The sequence below is a fragment of the Thunnus maccoyii genome, chromosome 4 (genome assembly GCF_910596095.1).
Source record: "Thunnus maccoyii chromosome 4, fThuMac1.1, whole genome shotgun sequence".
NCBI classification, from domain to species: domain Eukaryota; kingdom Metazoa; phylum Chordata; class Actinopteri; order Scombriformes; family Scombridae; genus Thunnus; species Thunnus maccoyii.
The window spans coordinates 18026058-18045744 of NC_056536.1; the positions used below are offsets into that span (position 1 = coordinate 18026058).

Here is a 19687-nt window from a genome sequence, read left to right on the forward strand (position 1 = left end):
ACAGGCAAGCCCCACTGGCGATAGATAGACTGGGACAGTAATACACACAGACAAAAATAATCAGGCATACATCATCCATGTTAGATGGGATAGACTGGGATAATTTTTAATCCCACTGCTTTGATTTCCATTTCCACTTAAAACATTTACATTTTACAGAGTGATTTTTAAATTTTTTTTTTTTTTTTTTTTTTTTTTTTTTTAAATTTTTTTTAAATAATTCAAATTGAAATTTACCTTTATGGATGCTGGTCATTTTTACAGCACAGTGTCTCCCTGCTCCCTCTGAGTGGAACTTAGTTTGTGCTGAGTAGTTTCCTGTTTTACTAGGGAACTGTCTGTGTGACGTACACTGCAGGTCATGGGCAGCCGGTCACATGGTGGCTAGCTGTGATAGCATAGTGAACAGTGAATTGAACAGTAAAACAGTGAATCCTTCTTTTCTGTCTTTCTAATTTTACACAGGATAAAGAGTGAGTCAACCTCTAAAACAAGATTGAAATCATAGTGGCAGAACAGCTACCTACGTTTCTATAGGCGGGAGCTTGTGTTTTTCATTTACTTTTAGGAGTTGAAAAAGTCTATGTGTGTTGTACAGTATGTATGTGTAATGTTTTATAGTTATTCAATGCCACGTCTGCCTTTCATATTGGAGGCTGCACCAGAACATGGACTGTAATGAAGCCTGAAAATGACAGACGTTTAAACACGCAACTCCCATGTGGTGCAAAAAAGCTGATCTAAAAGGTTCACAATTTATTTTACGATTAGACTTGGGGTGAGAATCATGTGTGTGCGTAAATGTGCATATGCAGATGAAAAAATTAGTTATTTTGTCAGGGTGGCTACAGTCTGTCAGCAAAATATTCTCAAAATAACATATTACGTCAAAATCTGTTGCATTTAAAACTGAAATAGTGAATAGACAGTTTTAATGTTTCTCTTTCCTTTTCCTAACACACACACACACACACATATCAGACCATGGTCACTTCTGGGGACATTACATAGACTTACATTAATTTCCTGAAGACTTACCCTAACCTTAACCACTGCCCCAAAAAAGCTTTTTTCCCAATTGGGGACACAGATTTTGTCGCCAGTTGGACAAGCCATCCCCTATTAACTGGTCTTAAGTCTGAAGTTTGTCCCCAGAAGTATGAATTTCAGAATATCAAATATAATATATTTGATATGGCCCCCTTTTGCTTTAACGATAGCATGTACTTGAGCTGGCATGGACTCCACAACTTTGTGCAAACCTGATGACCCATGTTATGATTTGACAATGTTCCAAAGAGCCTCATGTGATGATACATAATGATTGGTTTTCTCAGTCTTCAAGTGTCCCCATAAATGTTCAATGGGGTTGACGTCAGGTGACTGTGGAGGAAAGTCCATGACAGTTAGGACTCCTTGGTCTTCTTTGGTCTTCAAGTAGTTCTTGCAAAGCTTTGAGGTGTGTTTGGGGTCTTTATCCTGCTGCAATAGAAATCCTTCCCCACAAAGATGCAAACCAGAGTGTACAGCATGTCTCTGACAAATGAAGTGGTATTTCTTAGCCCACCCCAAGCGTTTGGCCTTGTTTCGCCTCCTGAGAAGTGGTTTAGAAACTGCTGCTCATCCTCTGAGACCACTACAAGACAGCCTTCTTTTGACAGTACGTTTGCTGATTGGAGTCTTTTCTTCTTTATTTAGTAAATTCTGTATCTGTGATGAAGTTGCTTTTCTATCTCTCAGGGAACTAAGCTTGATGTATTGATTTTTTATTGGTGTGGTCACTTTTGGTCTGCCTGATCTTGCTTTGGATACAACTGATCCAGTTTCTGCAAAGCGTTTTAGAGCTCCATGCACTGCCCCCTTAGAAAGCTTTAGTCTAGCCATGATTTGACGTTAAGAAAGCCCCTCTTTGCTTAGAATAACAATTTGACTTCTCACACTTTCATTTAGTTTTGATGCCATGTTTCCCACTATCACAATGGTACTTAGTAAGCAGTGATCTGCTGGAAACTTGAGGCACAGTCATATTTATAACAGGTGAACACTGGCTGCAAGTTGAGTTACTTGAACAAGCCTCTGATGAGTAGATCAAATCCACCTGAGTGTCGTCTGAATGCTTCAATGGAAGTGACAGAATTCAAGGAAATCTGACCTTTTGTTCAAAGGAGTTAAGTTTCAATGCCACAAATTTGCTTAACTTTGATTGTTGACCTAGAAATAGGACAGAATATTTAATATTTATTCTTTATTTTACATGTCATTACTTGTGTTTTTAATGTTTATGGACCCTCAAACTTTCTGACTATTTCCAGGTTTACATGAAAATATTTAATGTGGTCTCAGACTTTTGGACCCCACTGTGCATATATAAAGCTTCTCATATAATGTTTTTATACTAACAATGGATAAAATGATTATGTGTGGTGTGATAGTTCATCGTAGTGACGAACTCCTCAATTTCGCTGTTTTGGTTCACTCTCACTACTCTCATAAACCTGTTTCCAACCGGAGCAGGAACCTGGTTTCAGTGTACGCTAACTGCGCATCACCGAGCGGCAAATAAACAGTCAGATATTTCCCTTAGAAGTTAGTGGAGACCAAAACAGAGCTAAAACGAGAGTGAATATTCATTTCACATTCGTCAGGTAGCCAGAAACACGACTCCAAAAGAAAGTTGATGTTGCTCCTTGTCTGCTCAATGTGTAATAGGCAACTGTTTGCCTGCAATTTTGCAAGTTTTTATGTCACTGTTGTCTTAACAGCTTGTTTTGTTGCACTCAAATTGTAAAAAAAACAGTACATCAAACACATCAGAGAGAAAACTGTTTGACTTGTGTCCAGAGGGTCAAAGACAAAGGCATCCTGGGAAAGAGCTATGTTGGCTACAGCATCAAAGAGGGCTTCAGGCACAGTAACTGAGAGCTGATATTGGTTTTGTCTGCATGTGCATGTTTGTGCTTTGATTACTGTATAGCCCATAGAAGAAACTGTGGTCCAGATTAATTTCGAAACCTCTTTCGTGTTTATTTAGACTCGTAAACCTTTCCGTCCTTTCACATTTCTCTCCTTTTATGGTGCATTAAGGCAGGCTGAGTCCTTGAAAAAAGTTCCATCCGATCCTGAGAAAAATAAAAACTTGACAGATGTGATATTAAAATTCATCTAAGGTAATGTTATCAGAACAGGACAGATTGCAAATGTAAATGCATCCAGTGCGAATCTAATCACCCACATCACTCTCAGATATGGTCAGGAACACTTTGACCACACTCTTAGTGTAGTGTGAATGAATATGTTGTATATTTTTAACAACATTGGACCACATTTCTCATCCTTGTGAGCCACACTGAACTGTTTTCAATGAGAAGCACTGTGCTGCAGCACGTTTAAAGTATTAGGCTATCTATCATCTTGAGTAAACAAGCTTGTCAGATGCAAACTATGGTGAATGACCTGCAATTTATTTTTTGAGTTGGCCAAAATGAAAATACTATGAAAGTGAGAATACATGTATTTGCATATTGAGAGGGAAGTAAAACCCTTGATATTGGTCATTGCATTTATTGAATTTATTTTCCAGGTGAAAATTGAATCAATTTAAGACATTTGGATATTTCTGGATAGAAAAAATGACTGAAATTTCTCTTTTTAGTTCTACAAATTAGAAATTAAACAGAACACAAGAACAAAACAAAAGCACTTCTTTAATAGCTCTCTGTGTGACTAATTTGTATATATTTGGAGGTCCATGAAACCCTCAGTCTAGACCGTATGGCGGAGGTTATATGAGCCCTGTGTGACCTGTGATGGAGGTGGCACAGACCTTGTGGTTGAAGCAGCAGGAGCCCTGCTGTGGATGTTCTGTGAGCACTCACACTGTATGATTGACGTTCAACTCTGTCGTGAAAGCTGTATGGGCTACCTGGTGTTTTAGGTTGAATTCTTGAGCGCGGGCCATTACGGCCCTTTGGCAAAAGGCTGTGTGGTGTGGGCTTCAAGTTGTAGGAGAGGTCCCTCCACGCCCTGAGTGATGAGAGCAGGGTTTAACCGGCTGCAGGTGTGCTCGAGACAGGCGGGTAGGGCCTTTGAAGTGGAAGCCAACTGGGACCACGGCCCATCTCTGACCAGCAGCCAGCACAGACACATTCGCTTTCAATTAACACTCTCGATCGCTGCTCTTTTGCTTTTTATCATCCCTGCTCTCTTTTACAGTTCTCATCTACAGTATGTATATGTGTTAGAAGAGAAACTTGAAAACTGTGGTGCTGTAATTTCAATATCATGTTTGTAATTACTAGTGAATGACTTATGAATGCACTGCAATCGTGATGCCAGGGTTATTTTTCAGAGGGATTTGGACCATATAAGTGCATGTTATTCATCTTTGTGTGTGTGTGTGTTTTCAGCTCTTACTTCACCTCTCACTTCGGTTTCATGAATCTTTTTGTCTCAGGGCCAGGTTGAGCGTCCAGAGAACTGCGAGTCCTCAGAGCTCTGACACCCTGATCTATTGTTTCTCATTTATCTTTATGTGATGAAATCATGGATCTCCTCACTCTCACGCTCAGTCATCTGAACAGGACACATCCTGTCTTTGGCACAGCTAAACAAGCAAGCAAACTCATACCAGTTCTAGATAAATAATGCAAATTCTGTTGTGGCTTATTGGCTGTTTTTACTCAAATGTATATACACACACAGAGAAGTACGTACGTAAGCACGCATGCACACATCTCATTAAAGAGAGCGAAAAAGAGAAATAAATGGCTGTTTCGATGGTAAGCTCCCTGGAGGCAGCTACATCTGGCTCCTGTTAGCCACAAGCGTATAAAAATCAAATGCGGTTTAGTCGCAGGCATTCACAGGCACACACACATACACACACACACACTGGGAGGTAGGACTCCAGCATGGTGGTCACCCCCACCAGTCCCAGTCTCTCTAGTACCAACCCTAGTGAACTCAGCAGACATCAAGGGGCTCAGACAGGGACTAGTATACCTGGCACAAACAGTAACAACAACTCATATACAGCCTCTATACAAAATATTAAAACTTAAAACCCTGTGGATAACTGTCTGCCGGGCATCTGTTAATATGTCTAAGTGAGAGTGGGGGGTGTCAATAATAATAAGAGTAAAAAAAACTAAACGTTTAACTCATAGCTCTGTCTGGACGAAATGCTAGGAAGAATAATTATTTTTGTAATTATTAAACAACCACAATTTTTAAATCTATTTTGGGGACCTATACAGTGTGAATTTAGTGGTTAGAATTTTTATATTTCAATTCAAATTTAACTGTTAAGCCACAAGTCCGTGACACAAAATGAAATGTGAAAATATGCTACTGTACAAATTGAGGATACTGAGATGAGTTCATCAACAGGATGTAAGAGATAGTTTATGTGGCGTAAACAGACACTCATGGACAAGCAAAGGACCAGACTACCTCTACATCCAGACGTCCAAACAAATCTCCGCACACTCTGTTACACATGGCGGTGCAGTGTTATGCTGAAATCGTGAGTCATTAATCGGGTCGTCATCGTCATCATCGTTGTTGCTGGTGATAGTGAAATCGCTGACACACACTTGAAGCATGTGCTCTCAGTGTTTAATCAGCGTATAATTAATGTGTGTCGAGTATAACAACATCATTAGGAAAAACTGTTTATCATCTTAGAACTCAGGCTCAGAAGCAACACGCAGGCAAGCGAATGGAGAAGCGAATTCATGATAAAGGCTATCGCATAGTTTCAGTCACTGAGGTCAAAGCCAGCTCATCCTGTGTGTTCCTCTGAGCCCAGCAGGCATGTCTGAAAGACTCTGAAGCCCTGTGAATCTGTCTCTGGCCTTCAATTTCCTGCCATGTTCAATCCTGGACAAAGCAGCTGTCTTGATTTCAGCTTGGGTGGGATGGACAGGACTTCAATAACCTTTGTATTACTGATATTAGCATGTAATGTTGGTGTAATATCACCAAAAGCTGAAAGCTTTGATTAAAAACTCGCTCAGAAATGTACACATCACAGGCAGGATAGTGTATGTGCTTTTTTTCTTGAGTGTTTGGCACTATCTAAAACTCTACCCAGCGTGAAATAGTGACACAGGTTTACCAGCTCTATATATAAGCCTTTATGTCTGCCAGTCTGATGTCAAAAAACAGTAAGAGACTGTCAGAATCAAAATGAAAACATTTTCTTGGTGAAGAACAGCCGACTTCACGCCATCTTTTAACAATAGTTGTGTTGTAGCTGGCTGTAGCAGCCCAGTAAAAGCTGGCATATCCTTGGCAGCAAGCTGGCACTTGTCCTGGACTGTCAGAGTGAAATGTTGCCCTTGTGTCAGGTCTCAGTAAACTCTGCTATCTCTGACTTTGATGGACGGGCCCTCTCGTGGTTCCTGGAGATCTAACACACAGCGAGATACACAGAGGCTTAGATCAGCCTCTGGACTGTTTTAAGAGCCTGGATGCCTCTCCTGGGTTGTCGCTGCCAGGTTTCAGTTGAGGATCAGAGCTTGAGGACTGGTTCTTTCGCCTTGTTGTAATGTACTGTAGGCAGTTGGGGAATAAGTACTCAGCTCCTTCACGTAAGTAAATAAAACCATCTAAAAATACTTCATAACGTGTGAAAGACCTGCATTTAATCTCCTACTTGAGTAAAAGTACAAACATTATTAGTTAAATGTATTTAAAGTATCAAAAGCACAAATACTCAGTCTCCATAAAAAATGGCCTCTGTGACTGATATGTAAACATTATTAGAGAGTTAATTTTGAGGAGTTTACATATAAAGTAGAATGAAATGGAAATGTTCAAATAAAGTACAAGTATCTCAAAGTTGTGCTTAAGTACAGTAGTTGAACTTAGTTACTTTCCACCCCTGACTGTCGGTTCGAGGGGTATTTGTTGATGTTGAAGCCCACCCTCCCCTGAGAGTCTCCTAATGCATGTCCGACTGCTCCAACCAACTCTGATCCTCACACAAAAAATGTTTCAATGCCTGGACGTCTCGCCATGTGCTTCTAATCGAACTCCAACGTCCTCTTTGGTGGTCCTCTGTCTCTCCATTCTCCTACCCTGAACACTCTTACTCACTGAGACTCCTTTAGCATCCTGCCCCCTCCTCTCATAACCCCACCATCTTCCCAAACCTCCCAGCTTTGCCCCATAACCCTTATTGCACCTGACACAAATTCATAAATTTCTCCAACACACTTCACCCACATTTACCACAGCTACAGAAATGTATGATCCTTGTGATTATGCTCTGTATGTTATACTGCAAAATATATCAATTCTGAATTTAGTCTAATATTCATTCTAAAAACATGTTTATTGAAATCATTGGAAAAACGGCAATGAGTGTAGGAATTGTAGTTGTTTAAAGTTTGACATTTTGGGAAATGCTCTTATTCGCTTTCTTTTCCAGAGTTGGATGAAAAGATTGACACCTCTCTCATATCAGTACGTTGAATATGAAGCTGAAATCAGGAGACAGTTAGCTTAGCTTAGCATAAAGTGTAAAGTGAAACAGTAAAAGAATCCACTTGCCAGCACCTCTGGCAAGTGGCACCTCTAAACTCAGCTGGAAGCATATTCCAATGTTTGATGGCCGCAAATGAAAAAGCAGATTTTGCAAAGGCAGTCCGCTACATTAATAATGAACACATTGTATCTCATTTGTTTACAAAAACCAAAGTGTAAAAATGACAAGTTGCAGTTTTATGCAGGATGCATATATTTACTATTTTGGCATCATCTTTACATTCTGTTTTTTATACAAATTAAACAAAGGAGATATAATGTCTTAAAAAGTGAACTTTAGGGCTTTTTCAAACCTATAGTTTGTTTGCTCTGTTCCAAATCAGTGGACGAGTTGGTTTTGCCCTTAGTTCGGTTTCTTCTCACACAGAGAAAAATAAAAAAAGAGAACGGTCACTCCACTCATTAGTCAGATATGTGTGGTACAGGAGCAAGAACATAAACACAGGAAAACAATCCTATCTGCCAAAAATAAAAAATGCAACATTCTTTGTTGCACTAGTCCAGGTCAATTCACTCTCTGGCTAGCTGCTAGCAACTGTTAATTTTGCTCATCTGCATTATGCAGTATGCAAAGCACATCTGATCCATTTAGCTCAAACTTGTAGATGGGTCGGATCACATTCCTGCTGCAAACAAACTGCTCCAGTGTTCATTTGGGACCGGACCGAGACCACATCCTCAAAGGGACTCAGTAGGGTTGTTTTGTACAATTGCTCTGCTCAGACCTGCCCAAACAAATCGTACCAATGTAGAAGACGAACCAGATTCAGCCGGACGAAACAGTACAGGTCTGAAAATGCTTTTTAGAGATGCTGGTAGGCAGATTATTTATATACCAATGGACAGTGCCAGGCTACTTCAAGTATTTATGCTAAGATAACTGTCTCCTGGCTTTTCATCAAACTCTCAGCAAGAAATTTAAAATTTGAATTCCTTTAATTCCTGCTCATCATATATTTATCATATATTGCACTGTGCACTGCACAGGAATTAAAGTTTGAGTGCTTGATTTTGATGTTAATCATACAAAATATAAGTAATTTTCAAAGCATAACTTATGAAGTTACCAGGCCTTTTTAAGTTATTCCGTCTTCATCTGGTTAGGTCGAGCAGCACGAGAGAACCAAGATGACAGTGACAGAATTTACATCATGAGCGACAAATGAAAGGTCTCGTAAATCCCAGAATGCCTTATCAGCCTGCTCTCTGTGGGATTTGAAACAGACGCTCTCTTACGCGCTCAGCGTGTACGTGTGCTTATGTGTAGCCGACTGTTAGCAGGGGGAAACACACGTTTTCACTGATCATGCTGATATGACTGGAGATGAGAGAACAGAGCGGCCCCGGTGCTGCTGCTGCTGCGAGCTGTGTCAGCAACAATACTCACTGAGTCTGCTCATGTTATCATTAAGACTTTATGTCAGTTTAACACTGCTGCATACAAGGCAGAAAGAAATACAAGGGAAAGATGATTACAGTAGATATCATTGATTTGCATGCGGGAGTTTTTGAAGCATGTGATATTAATTCCATTTTCAACACAAAGAACTTCACAAGGTACTGTAAACGTCTCCAGAACGAGAACAATGAAACAGGAAAGAAAAGGAAGGAGGAGAGCCGAGGAGTGACTGATTGCAGGGCATCAGACCAAATGGGAACCAGAGACTGTGAGATGTCAGAACTGCTATAGATTTATACTTTACCTGCTCCCCTGAGATCTGCCACACATACACCCACTCAGAGCAGAACAAAAGAGGAGGGAGAGATGTGAAAAAGTATGGGCACAGAGTCAAAGGTCAAACGGTGCGAGAGAATTTAGTAAAAGAGGCCTACAAAGATGAGTGAGAGACGGAGGACCAGAGAGAGAAGAGGGTTGGGTCTGAGGAGAAAACAGCAACATCAGCTGGGTCTTATTTAGACCAACCTTTTGTACTCTGAAAGGAGCCCTGTACGGCCGCCTGTACATCTGCCCTCCGCATGTTGGACTCTGATGGGTGGGCTGCCCTTTTCTGCTTTCGCCCTCTCCTCACACTGCCCTATAGTGCTCTCTCTCTCTCTCTCTCTCTCTCTCTCTCTCTCTCTCTCTCTCTCTCTCTCTCTCTCTCTCTCTCTCTCTCTCTCTCTCTCGAGGGTACAGGACTGATCAGACAACTCTGTATATATTGAAACTGAAATGGTATATTCATTCTGATTATTCCAGAAGGATTAAATTATGATTTCCTTCAGAATTATGTTCTGAAACAAGAGGGTAGCTCTGGGATACATGCATTGGATTTCACAAAAAATCAGTGTAAATGAATAAAATGTGCACATAAAAACTCAATTTTCTCTTTGTTCAACAGCTCCTCCACTACTACTGTGGTGGACAACGTGACTAACCAAAATCTATTATATAATAAAAGCCAGTATCCTCCCTATCGATACTGTATATTGGTCTGGCTGTACTGACTATATTCAAATCATTCCAGTGCTGGTATGCAGTCTTTTTAAGCTGTCGTCCAGTGGGCAACTTACCGCCACCCTCCAGGTAGAAGACAAAAACAGGCCATGGTCTGATTGACGCGGTTTGTCCCACCACAGACAGCTTGTTGAGAACACTGCATGAAACCACCAAGTGTAACTGACAGGCACACATGACATGACATGCCAGCTAACAGGCCGCAAAGCTGCTAACTGTTACTTTGACTGGAGGCTGGTCTGAATTAGAGCAAGAGAATTAGAGCCCCTCCTCAGACCTTAGACCCCAATCCTAAACCTAGCTTCTGTATAAATCACAGCAGGCCAGGTGATTTTTGAATCCTGACATTTGTTTCCTTTCACTGGCCACCTTAGCCTATCTCTCACTCTTTTCTCCCTATCGCCGCCGCCGCCTCTTCCACTCTCTCGTCTCAACCCACGACGAGTTAACTCGCTTTTTAAGAAGAGGTGCGAGTGGGCGTGCCCCACCTGTGCAGTGTTAACTCTGAGCAGCTGATACATGGCTACGTTAAGCCTTCAGCCCTCACAGACAAGGTCTCTCCTAAACACAGCTGTAAAATCTTTATGGATATGTCAACCAAACTTTAACATCAAGCCCACTCCTAGGCCGCATCATCAGAGATGGATACAGTTTCTACTGATTACTCTGTTAAACAGCCGACGGTATATCGGCTATAAACAGATGACTATCTAAATATTCTCAGTGAATCGTCTGCAAATACTGAGCACATAAATTTGTCATGTATAGGAAATTGTGGACGTCAAGCGTGCAAGCAGGGTGACATGACGTCAGCAGGTGGCAAGTGTGTGAGTGTGTGCAGATATCACTCACTCTTAGTGATATATACCAGATGAAAGGTCTGACTGGCTTTATCTAAAAGTGCTTAGTTGATATTAAAAGGTCACATGGACCGCCAGACTGTATGTAGGTATGACTGTTAAGGAGAAGCATATCCAGATGTGTGTTAGTATGCATGCGTGCGGAGGCCTAATGGCCCACAGTGACTTTGTCTGATCACAAAACATACACACAACACACACACACAGCACAAGAAAAGAACACATAAAAGCTCTGTCAAAAGAAACTCCTGAGGCCCCCTCACAGGAAGACCCCATTACAGCGTGTGCATCGATAAAAATGGTCCCCCCATCTGCCCTGTGGCTCCCGATAGCCATCTCCTCCCCTCAGTGGGTGCCTACTCAGGCTGTGCAGGTCTGACTGCATAACTGGCCCCCAGAGAAACAACATAATGGAGTTGAGGACCATGCTTATGCTCCAGATAAAACAAATTTACCGTTACTTAATGCCAGATCCCCCATATTGCTGGTGGGCACAGATATATTAGCATACTTTGTTTTAAATGTGTTCAGTAATGGCAGAATAGTGGCACATTTTGTGCTCATGTGTCTGTGGGAGGGAGCAGATTTAATAAATTCATGTGGTCACACTAAAGAACAACAGGCGAGAGAGTCTGTTTTGTTTGCCTCAAACACAGCATCAGATGTTAAACTTTTCTCTTTTAATGTAAGGTGAGACACCGTGATATGAATTTGATACTGACTTGATTTAACACAGGCACAAGCACACACCACAGTGTTTTGTGAATATTCTGCTCATGTATTGCAGATTTAGAGCACATATAAAACAAAATGTACGTAGGACTACTATCAATAACGATGAATAAGGCTTGACTTTTTTTTTCTTATGACCATATTAAAAAAGCAGCTAAGATATAAGATAAAACTTCATGTATCTCAAATATACAAATATATATAGAACATTGTATAGATATACTACATATACAGTACATACAAAGAAACACATACAGAATACAGGGAGGTGCAAAGTACACATGAAAATGCATGAATGAAAATGTCAAGTCAATTTATTTATACAGTACATTTAAAAACAACAAAGTGCTTTTAGATGAAAGATTAAGATTACAATCAAATTAAAATACAGACGTAATTATGAGGATCAAAAGACAATGAATACAAATGTAGAATAGAATAAATAAAATTTGGATAAAATCATATTAAAAGGAATTTAAAAACTGTACAGAAAGGTTCATCTGTGTTACATTATTACTATTTTACTATAAAAAATATAATGTATATATAAAGTGTGAATGGAAAAGAAACATGACAAACAGTATGAACTAAATTACGAGGTGCATCACTCTGCAAGTAGCAGATGTGATTAAAAAAAACAGCAGTTAACAAAAGTGGTGCACTTTGGTGATTTTACGTTTATTGACAACACTCTAATATAATATAAAATACAACATATCAGATTTTATCGGGGATAGAACAATAAAATCTTTGACTTTTTTCCATCATTGTCCCTTTCACAGTCCATCAACCATTTAACAAGATGGAGACAGGCTGTCACTGTCTGACATGAAGAAAAATTACAAAATAAAGACACAAAAAAGCCGTAAAGGAGGTGAATCATATGTGGTACATAATGCTCCATAGTCTGAGCAATGAGAAGTGCTGAAACATCATTTAGGTTCCCTCTCTGTCCTAGAAAATAGGCAACAATCACTTAACATTCTCAGACTGTAACGTGTCAGCCTTTATGCATGCAACACTGCATCTAACACATAAGGATGCAATACTATGATGTCTTGTTACCCTGGGAGTTCAACTGGGAGCCTGTTCTTTCCCTTGCAGTTGAGGCAATCTCATCATGACATTATAATGTAGATGAATGGCCCTCACCTGGCAGACTCTGTTCCATCACTGCTAATGGAAGAGAAAAGACATATTTCACTGCTTGTGCAACTCTGCTGGCAATCAGTCTGAATTACAGGGCTGTGTGTTTTTTTTATTGATCGGTCTAAACGCAATACTCATATGACAGTGATAGACTGGTGGATAATGGACACAATGTGCCATATATGTCGGCGCCACAAGCGGTAGAGTGATACCTTTCCGCCCTCCTTATATCGGTCTCTCTTGACCCTATCGTTTCAGTGGCTCTAATCAGCCTCAGGATCAGCCTTGATCCCCACTTGACCTGGAAACCTCAATAAATCAAACACCTCTGGACTGGCAGCTCATTTGTACAGTACAACATTTGCCCCAAACACCTCACAACACAGTATTTCCCTCAGATGAATTCAGATAACCGCAGATGATAACCGCAGTTTTAAACTGTAAAGCTGTTGTTTGGTTTGAGCTGCTTTGGCTCAAATCTGACATTTCATTTTTGAACAAGAACACACTGAGGTGGAGACGTTTTATGGTCCTCTAGTTTATCTAGTTTATCTCATCTACTAATGCTGAATGTGGGAACCACTTAGGATTAAGCTTCTGCCTTCACACTAAGTTTACATAGTGAAGTCTGAGCCTGTTGTCAGTGTCTCTCAGTATAAACAACAAACAGCCTCGAGGGAGTAAAACTAGAAACAGTTTAAGTGCTCAACACACTCACACATGCAGACACAGACCACGTTATGAGCGACGGTCCCTCTCACTGTGAGGGATAAACACCATGTAGTCTGGCCCGATCTGTTTACCAGTTAGCCTCTGGCCGGCCAGGGTCGTGGAGGTTGTGTGTGTGTGTGTGTGTATGTGTATGTGTGTGTGTTAGTGTCTGAGAGTGTTAGGGAATGTGTGATAGAGGGATTACAGGCGAACTGACGGCCCCTTTCACAAGGAAAAAACAAACACAAACACAGGCCGAATGTTAGACAGGCTCAGTGTTTAGGGTTTTGGTGGGGGGAATATGTTTTCTTGAAAGTATCTCGCTGTCTATTCCTATTAAGATGATTGTTTCCATATTAAAGATTAAAAGCTAATGCTGTCAGTCTCTCAGCCAGTAAATTGTGTTGATAGTCTTTGTGGTTAGATTGACATTCTTGCTTTGTTCCACTGTGTGATCCTGCTTGTAGTCGGTCCATCTTTAACCCCGTCTATCTAGAAAACACTGTTTCCTTTGTTCTGATTTTCCCTCTTATCTCCTTTTATTCTATCTGGCATATTTCTCCTTTTTGTTCACCTGTCATACTCCACCTTTTCCCTGAATGACGCATGTTGAACCCCTCAGAGAGGGTAGCAGAGGTCGTACCAACCCTCCAAGTAGTGCAAAGCCCTGGCCACTGGAGATGCAGCTGTTCCCTGGACCCAACTACTGGCAGGTTGCAACGACCTTCTGGCAAACAGAGCAGTCCACAAGCCCTGGGATACATGCTTCTGAACTTACCCACTGGGATGTTTCACAAGTGGCCAGCTGGGAAGTTGTCGGGAGCCAAGAGGAAGGTGAGGGGGTTGAAAGAGAGGGTAGAAGGGATGAGAAGAGATGATATGGGTAACACATGGAGAAAGATTAAAGAAGTGGAGGTTCGGGTCTGTGTGTGAGAAAGAGGGGAAGACAGAGAGCTATAGGAAGAGATGGTGGGTCAGTGCGGGTGGAATCATGGATACAGTCTAAGCAGAAGGATGTTGCTTGTGAGATGGATAGAGACACACTCTTTCCTTCCCCTTATTCTCATACTTCTGTACTTTTAGTCAAATGTGTTTAAAAGCCCTAAATTTGAGTATCTTTTGTTTCCTAAATTCACTACAATTAGAAAATATAAATAACTGGTAAAAGCCAATTGCAGACATAACTGTTAAACTGAATTAAATTAAATTGAAATTAATTAAACTGATAATTACAGGAAAGTAACTAAATTAATTACATTTTGATGACTTCAAGCACGTGACAACAACATACTCTATATACAATGATAATGCAATTGATGCGTGTTCTGTGTCTTAATTAATTGGCTGACTTTTCCATCGCACCTGTATTTAATAAAGCAAACATCCAACATCATTGGATGGAAATGTCGGTTTATGACTGAAAAAGGGAAATGCGTGTGTTTTTTCTTGAGAGAATAAAACATTTCTCACAGAGAAAATACAAAAATAAAAAATAATAAAAATCACTGGCTGATGTTATCAAAAGGCATCTTGAAAACAGTAAAGTTTGGCTGAACTGTATGATGAAAACATTATTTAACAAATTGCTTTAGTCAGTTCAAGAGAAAAACTCAGTGACCAGGAAAATACGAATCTCAATAATGCAATTAAATACAACAGATCTGAAATAAATACAACCTTTGTCGAATGTAAAATTTAAAAAAACCAACAAAAAAAACAAACCAGAGTGACAGAAAGGTTTTGACTTTTAATTCTAATTTTAGTGGCCATAGTTTTTGGTGTTGTTAGACTCGACCGCGTTACTCAAGTTTTTTTGTTTTTTTTGTTTTTTTTTTAACATAAATAAGGAACCATAATATGAACAAAGATTTGAATAATAAAAGTTAAACAAAAGTCATATTTGCTACAAGTATTATTTATTACTTTGTATTACATTGTAAGATTCATTTCATCCACAACGTCAAAAGTTATATTTTTCAGTTAATTTATTTCCAAACTCTTGTATATTATATATATACACTTAAAATGTTCCAGTAAAATATCAGGTTTTCAAAAACTGTACCATCACCAGCGTTACTGAATTAATTATAAACTGATTTACTTGAAATGATTAAATTAACAGTTAAGGACTAACCTTGAACTCTCACTTATTAACTCCAGACAAAACATACTTTGCTTTAATTAATAAAAGGCTTGAGTCTACTGTACGTGTTCGCTGTACCTTTGGGATTAACTGTTTGCTAGAAACATTATGATACACATGTTGCAAAGATGCTAAACTTTATGTAGATTTCAGAAACTTCATTTTGAAAAACAACTGATATTGGGTTTCATCACCCAGCCAGAGATACTGACTACATTACACAAGCTGCAGTATGTACCTGTCAGTTCTGTCATATTACTGGGGAGTGAGAGACCCCTAGTGGAGAGATATGTAGGTTACGAATGGCACAATATTCGTTATTCCCAAATGCTGACTACATGAAAAGAAGTGAATAATTGTTTCACTGTATATAGAGTTTATGGTAGTGACAGTGTAATCCACAACAAATAGACTTATGTTTAAATGCAGGCTTTCAATTTCACAATTTCCCTTTTATTTAGTCAAACTTTCCATCACACAATTACTGACTGTCTCCTCATTGGGTAAGGTTGGGTTAGATTAACCACTAGTTCACAGTCTTTCCCATGAAAATATGAGGGAGCCGCATATCTCCTCATATTTAAGATTGCTGGGTAGCTGCAGGTTTCTTCAGTACTTGTTCTTGGTGATTTCTCTTTAAAGAGACGCCCTTTACTGTAAGATGACCTCAATGACAATAATGGTGATGACAACTAACTGAGTAGCCCTTGATGCTCCCAAACCAGATCCAGATGTTTCGATGCAGTTGCACTTTTGTTTTGTTTCATTATCGCAACATGCTCTACCCCCTCTGGACAAAAACCCAACTGTTGTGCAAAACCAGTAACTCTTTGTTTATCATTTTACAGGCATATATATGTTCATTTTTTCCTGATGAGGTTTTCATGGTAGTTTTCATAATAAGTATAAAAGAGAATAGTTATGTTTCACAATGTGATGCATGGGGACTCTAATCAAGGAATGATTAAGGATGACTCAACATAAGTCGTTATTTAAGAGAGTTTCAGTATCAGTATACTCACACACAACAAATTCAAAGACCTGTTTGTGAAACGGTTCCTCCATCAACCCCAGTTTGAGATGATTACAAGTTTTGATTTATTCCAGACTTCTTATGTTCACAGTAAGTCAGGAAAGTAAAGCTATGATCAGTTATTCTTACACTGTTCTGTTACACTGAATGGCAAAAAGTGTAGTGCTGCTGATTTTAATTGGAGCTTCATGAACCTTTTCATGAACTCCTGGACACATGACATTCACTTCTGTTTACCTGATACTAAAACATGCATGGTTCTCGTTATCCAATAGTGTTGCAGGTTTATTACCTTTTCTCATCCTCATCAACGGACAAATAGTCCCCATATACCAGGACAGATTGCATCTCAGACGACCCACTTCCTCTGTCTGTTTCTCTCTCTGTAACACACACACACACACACACACACACACACACACACACACTGGGCAACACTAGTGAGGTATTCCTCTGATAGACCTAATGGTTTTTAGTGTTCAAAAGATAGAGCCCTAACTCACACTGACAGGACAGATTAACACACAGGCCTTAAACACGAGTGGTACAAGTCAAAGGTCAATACACACACACAGATGTAAACTGAGCGTGTGTCTGTGTGTGAGAATCAAAGCTTTAGTACGTTGTTGCAAGGTATAAATGTGTTGTAACCTAACAGGTTAAGAATATTTTGTGGTACACTTCACTTAACAAGCCTATATGTTACAACTTGTAGTACAAATTAAAGCCACCTGAGCTTTTTTTTTTCTTCCATCTATTATGTTTTAGTCTGTTTAAGAATTGAGGATACCGACTGTGTGGATTTGCTTATAGATCATTTTTCCACTCACTATCTGTATCTTACCCACTACACCCAATACATGTACAGACACAAAAACCCTTAACAGACATGCATTCATATTGAATACATAAATTAGACCTCATATTTTTGCATGTGTTGAGTAAACATTTTCTTTGAAAAGGTGTTCAGTAGTAACACGGTTGGCTCCACCACACTATTTGGACTCATTTCAGTGATCTTTAAGGGCTTCTCAAGAGAAAAACTTTCACTTGCTACACATCATAACTGTACTGTATGTAGGAATACTGAAGTAGAAATTAAATAAAAGTTAAAAAAAAACAAAAAAAAACACACATGTTGTATATTAATGTAGCCAGGTCAACAGACAACAGTAAATGCCATTAATTTATAAGAATTACAACTTTCCTTTATGGTCCAAACATTTTGAGCTTTCATTCATTATTTAAACATCATTATTAATATATTATTATTATTATTATTATTATTATTATCACCAGTAACAAAAACGTTGCTTAATGACTTTAATGACCCCTCAATTAAAAATACTCCTAGGAGAAGGAGACAGGGCACATGTTGCTGCGCAATATGTGTCAACCTGCCACAACCTGAGACACACACACACACACACACACACAGGATATACTGTACACACAATATGTATATATATATATATATATATATATATATATATATATATATATATATATATATATATATATATATATATATATATATATATATATACTGTTATATATACTGTTTGCACAACAGTGTGTATATATATATATATATATAATTACAAATAAAATAAAATAAAATTACAAATTTGAATTTGAAAGAACATGAATTTGAATTTAACAGATTATATGCATCATACAGGCAACTGATTTTCTAGTCGCATAAAGGAAAACATGAAGTTATTATTGCTGACCTGTTCACTGACTGAACCATCCAAATTAAATGATTTTATGGCTTTCTTCTGTCAAAATTTGTTTGACGCCGAGGTTACGCATCATTGGAGACAGCTGGGGGGTAATCCCCACTAAGGACAGCGGGGGACGGGTTTCAGGGGTTAACCGCTGACCCTGGGTCCATGTCAGCCCATCGTTGAATGAGCAAGCGGCAGTTCATAAAAATTAAAGGCCAATAGCAGCAGTTAAATTTAACGTTAAGTATGGATACATGACGGTAAGAAGTTCTTGAAGGATCATTAAAAGGAAATTATGAAAGGCTCGTACAACACTGTGAGAAGGTGGAACCAAAGCCTGTCTATTCTCAGATATAATCAATACTCATAAGAAAGATAAATACACACTAGAGTTGCATAAAAAAGCTAACACATTCATTGACTGTTTTACAAGTACTGTGTAAGTTCTAAAAAAAAGTTTCATATTCTTTGATAAATTTCCTATGTTTGTTGTGATTGAAGTTGCGACACATTATCTATCGATAATGCCACAATAATGTACCATTGATCTGTCTGCTCCATACTGCAACACACACACACACACACACACACACACACACACACACACACACACACACACACACACACACACACACACACACACACACACACAACAGTACAGAAAGTAAGACAGTTTTTTCTTATGCAAATTTAGTGCTATTCCTGGCAGAATTTCGCGTGACCAATTGAATTATTCCCCCGATTTGTTGCCTAACTATATGTAGAAAAACAGTAAATGGAATTCCCCCCGAAATCCTCATCTCAACCAGCACGACAGTTTCTGTGCATCATCGGAGACGGTGACACACCGCCCACCTGGACTGTCTAGGAATATAAATCGAGCCGTTTCTTGGCTTTTCTCTGAGACGCGGACACACCTTCGTGTTTGGATGAGCGACATATCCATATTCAGGTGAATAACTTTGAACATACGGATTTTTAAACATGGTTAAGAAGACGTGGTACTCTCTCTGCCATGTTGGACTCGACTTTTTTGAGTTTTTGAAGGAAACTGATCGAGCTTCCATCACTGACAGAGAACGTCTCAAATACATTTACGACAATGAATTCAGGGCCAGGTAAGCTGATCATGTAGCTTTGTAGCTCTGTATGTATGACAGTTTTATAAATGTGTCCAAAATGATATGTTTCTTTGTGTGTTTGTGTGTGTTTTAGGAATGCGGGAACCAAAGATCCAAACTTTTGTTCAGTCCTTTATGCCTTGAAAGTCTCCAACAAAATAACAAGAAGAGGAGACACTATTCACTTCAACTCTCTGGT

At 39.2% G+C, this 19687-nt stretch overlaps 1 protein-coding gene across 3 annotated transcripts in view; it reads left to right on the forward strand.

Annotated features, from left to right (window-relative positions):
* Positions 1-19687, forward strand: part of LOC121895445 (putative helicase mov-10-B.1) — a 65007-nt gene that overhangs the window by 29612 nt on the left and 15708 nt on the right. The window contains exons 3-4 of one of the 3 annotated variants that reach the window (XM_042408599.1): positions 14084-14295; positions 19583-19685. In XM_042408599.1, the coding sequence (XP_042264533.1) occupies positions 14224-14295; positions 19583-19685 (175 nt within the window). In that variant the 5' untranslated portion in view covers positions 14084-14223. Of the gene's footprint in view, positions 1-14083; positions 14296-19248; positions 19486-19582; positions 19686-19687 lie in introns of those variants that run through there. The other 2 variants (XM_042408597.1, XM_042408598.1) reach the window with 2 other exon arrangements.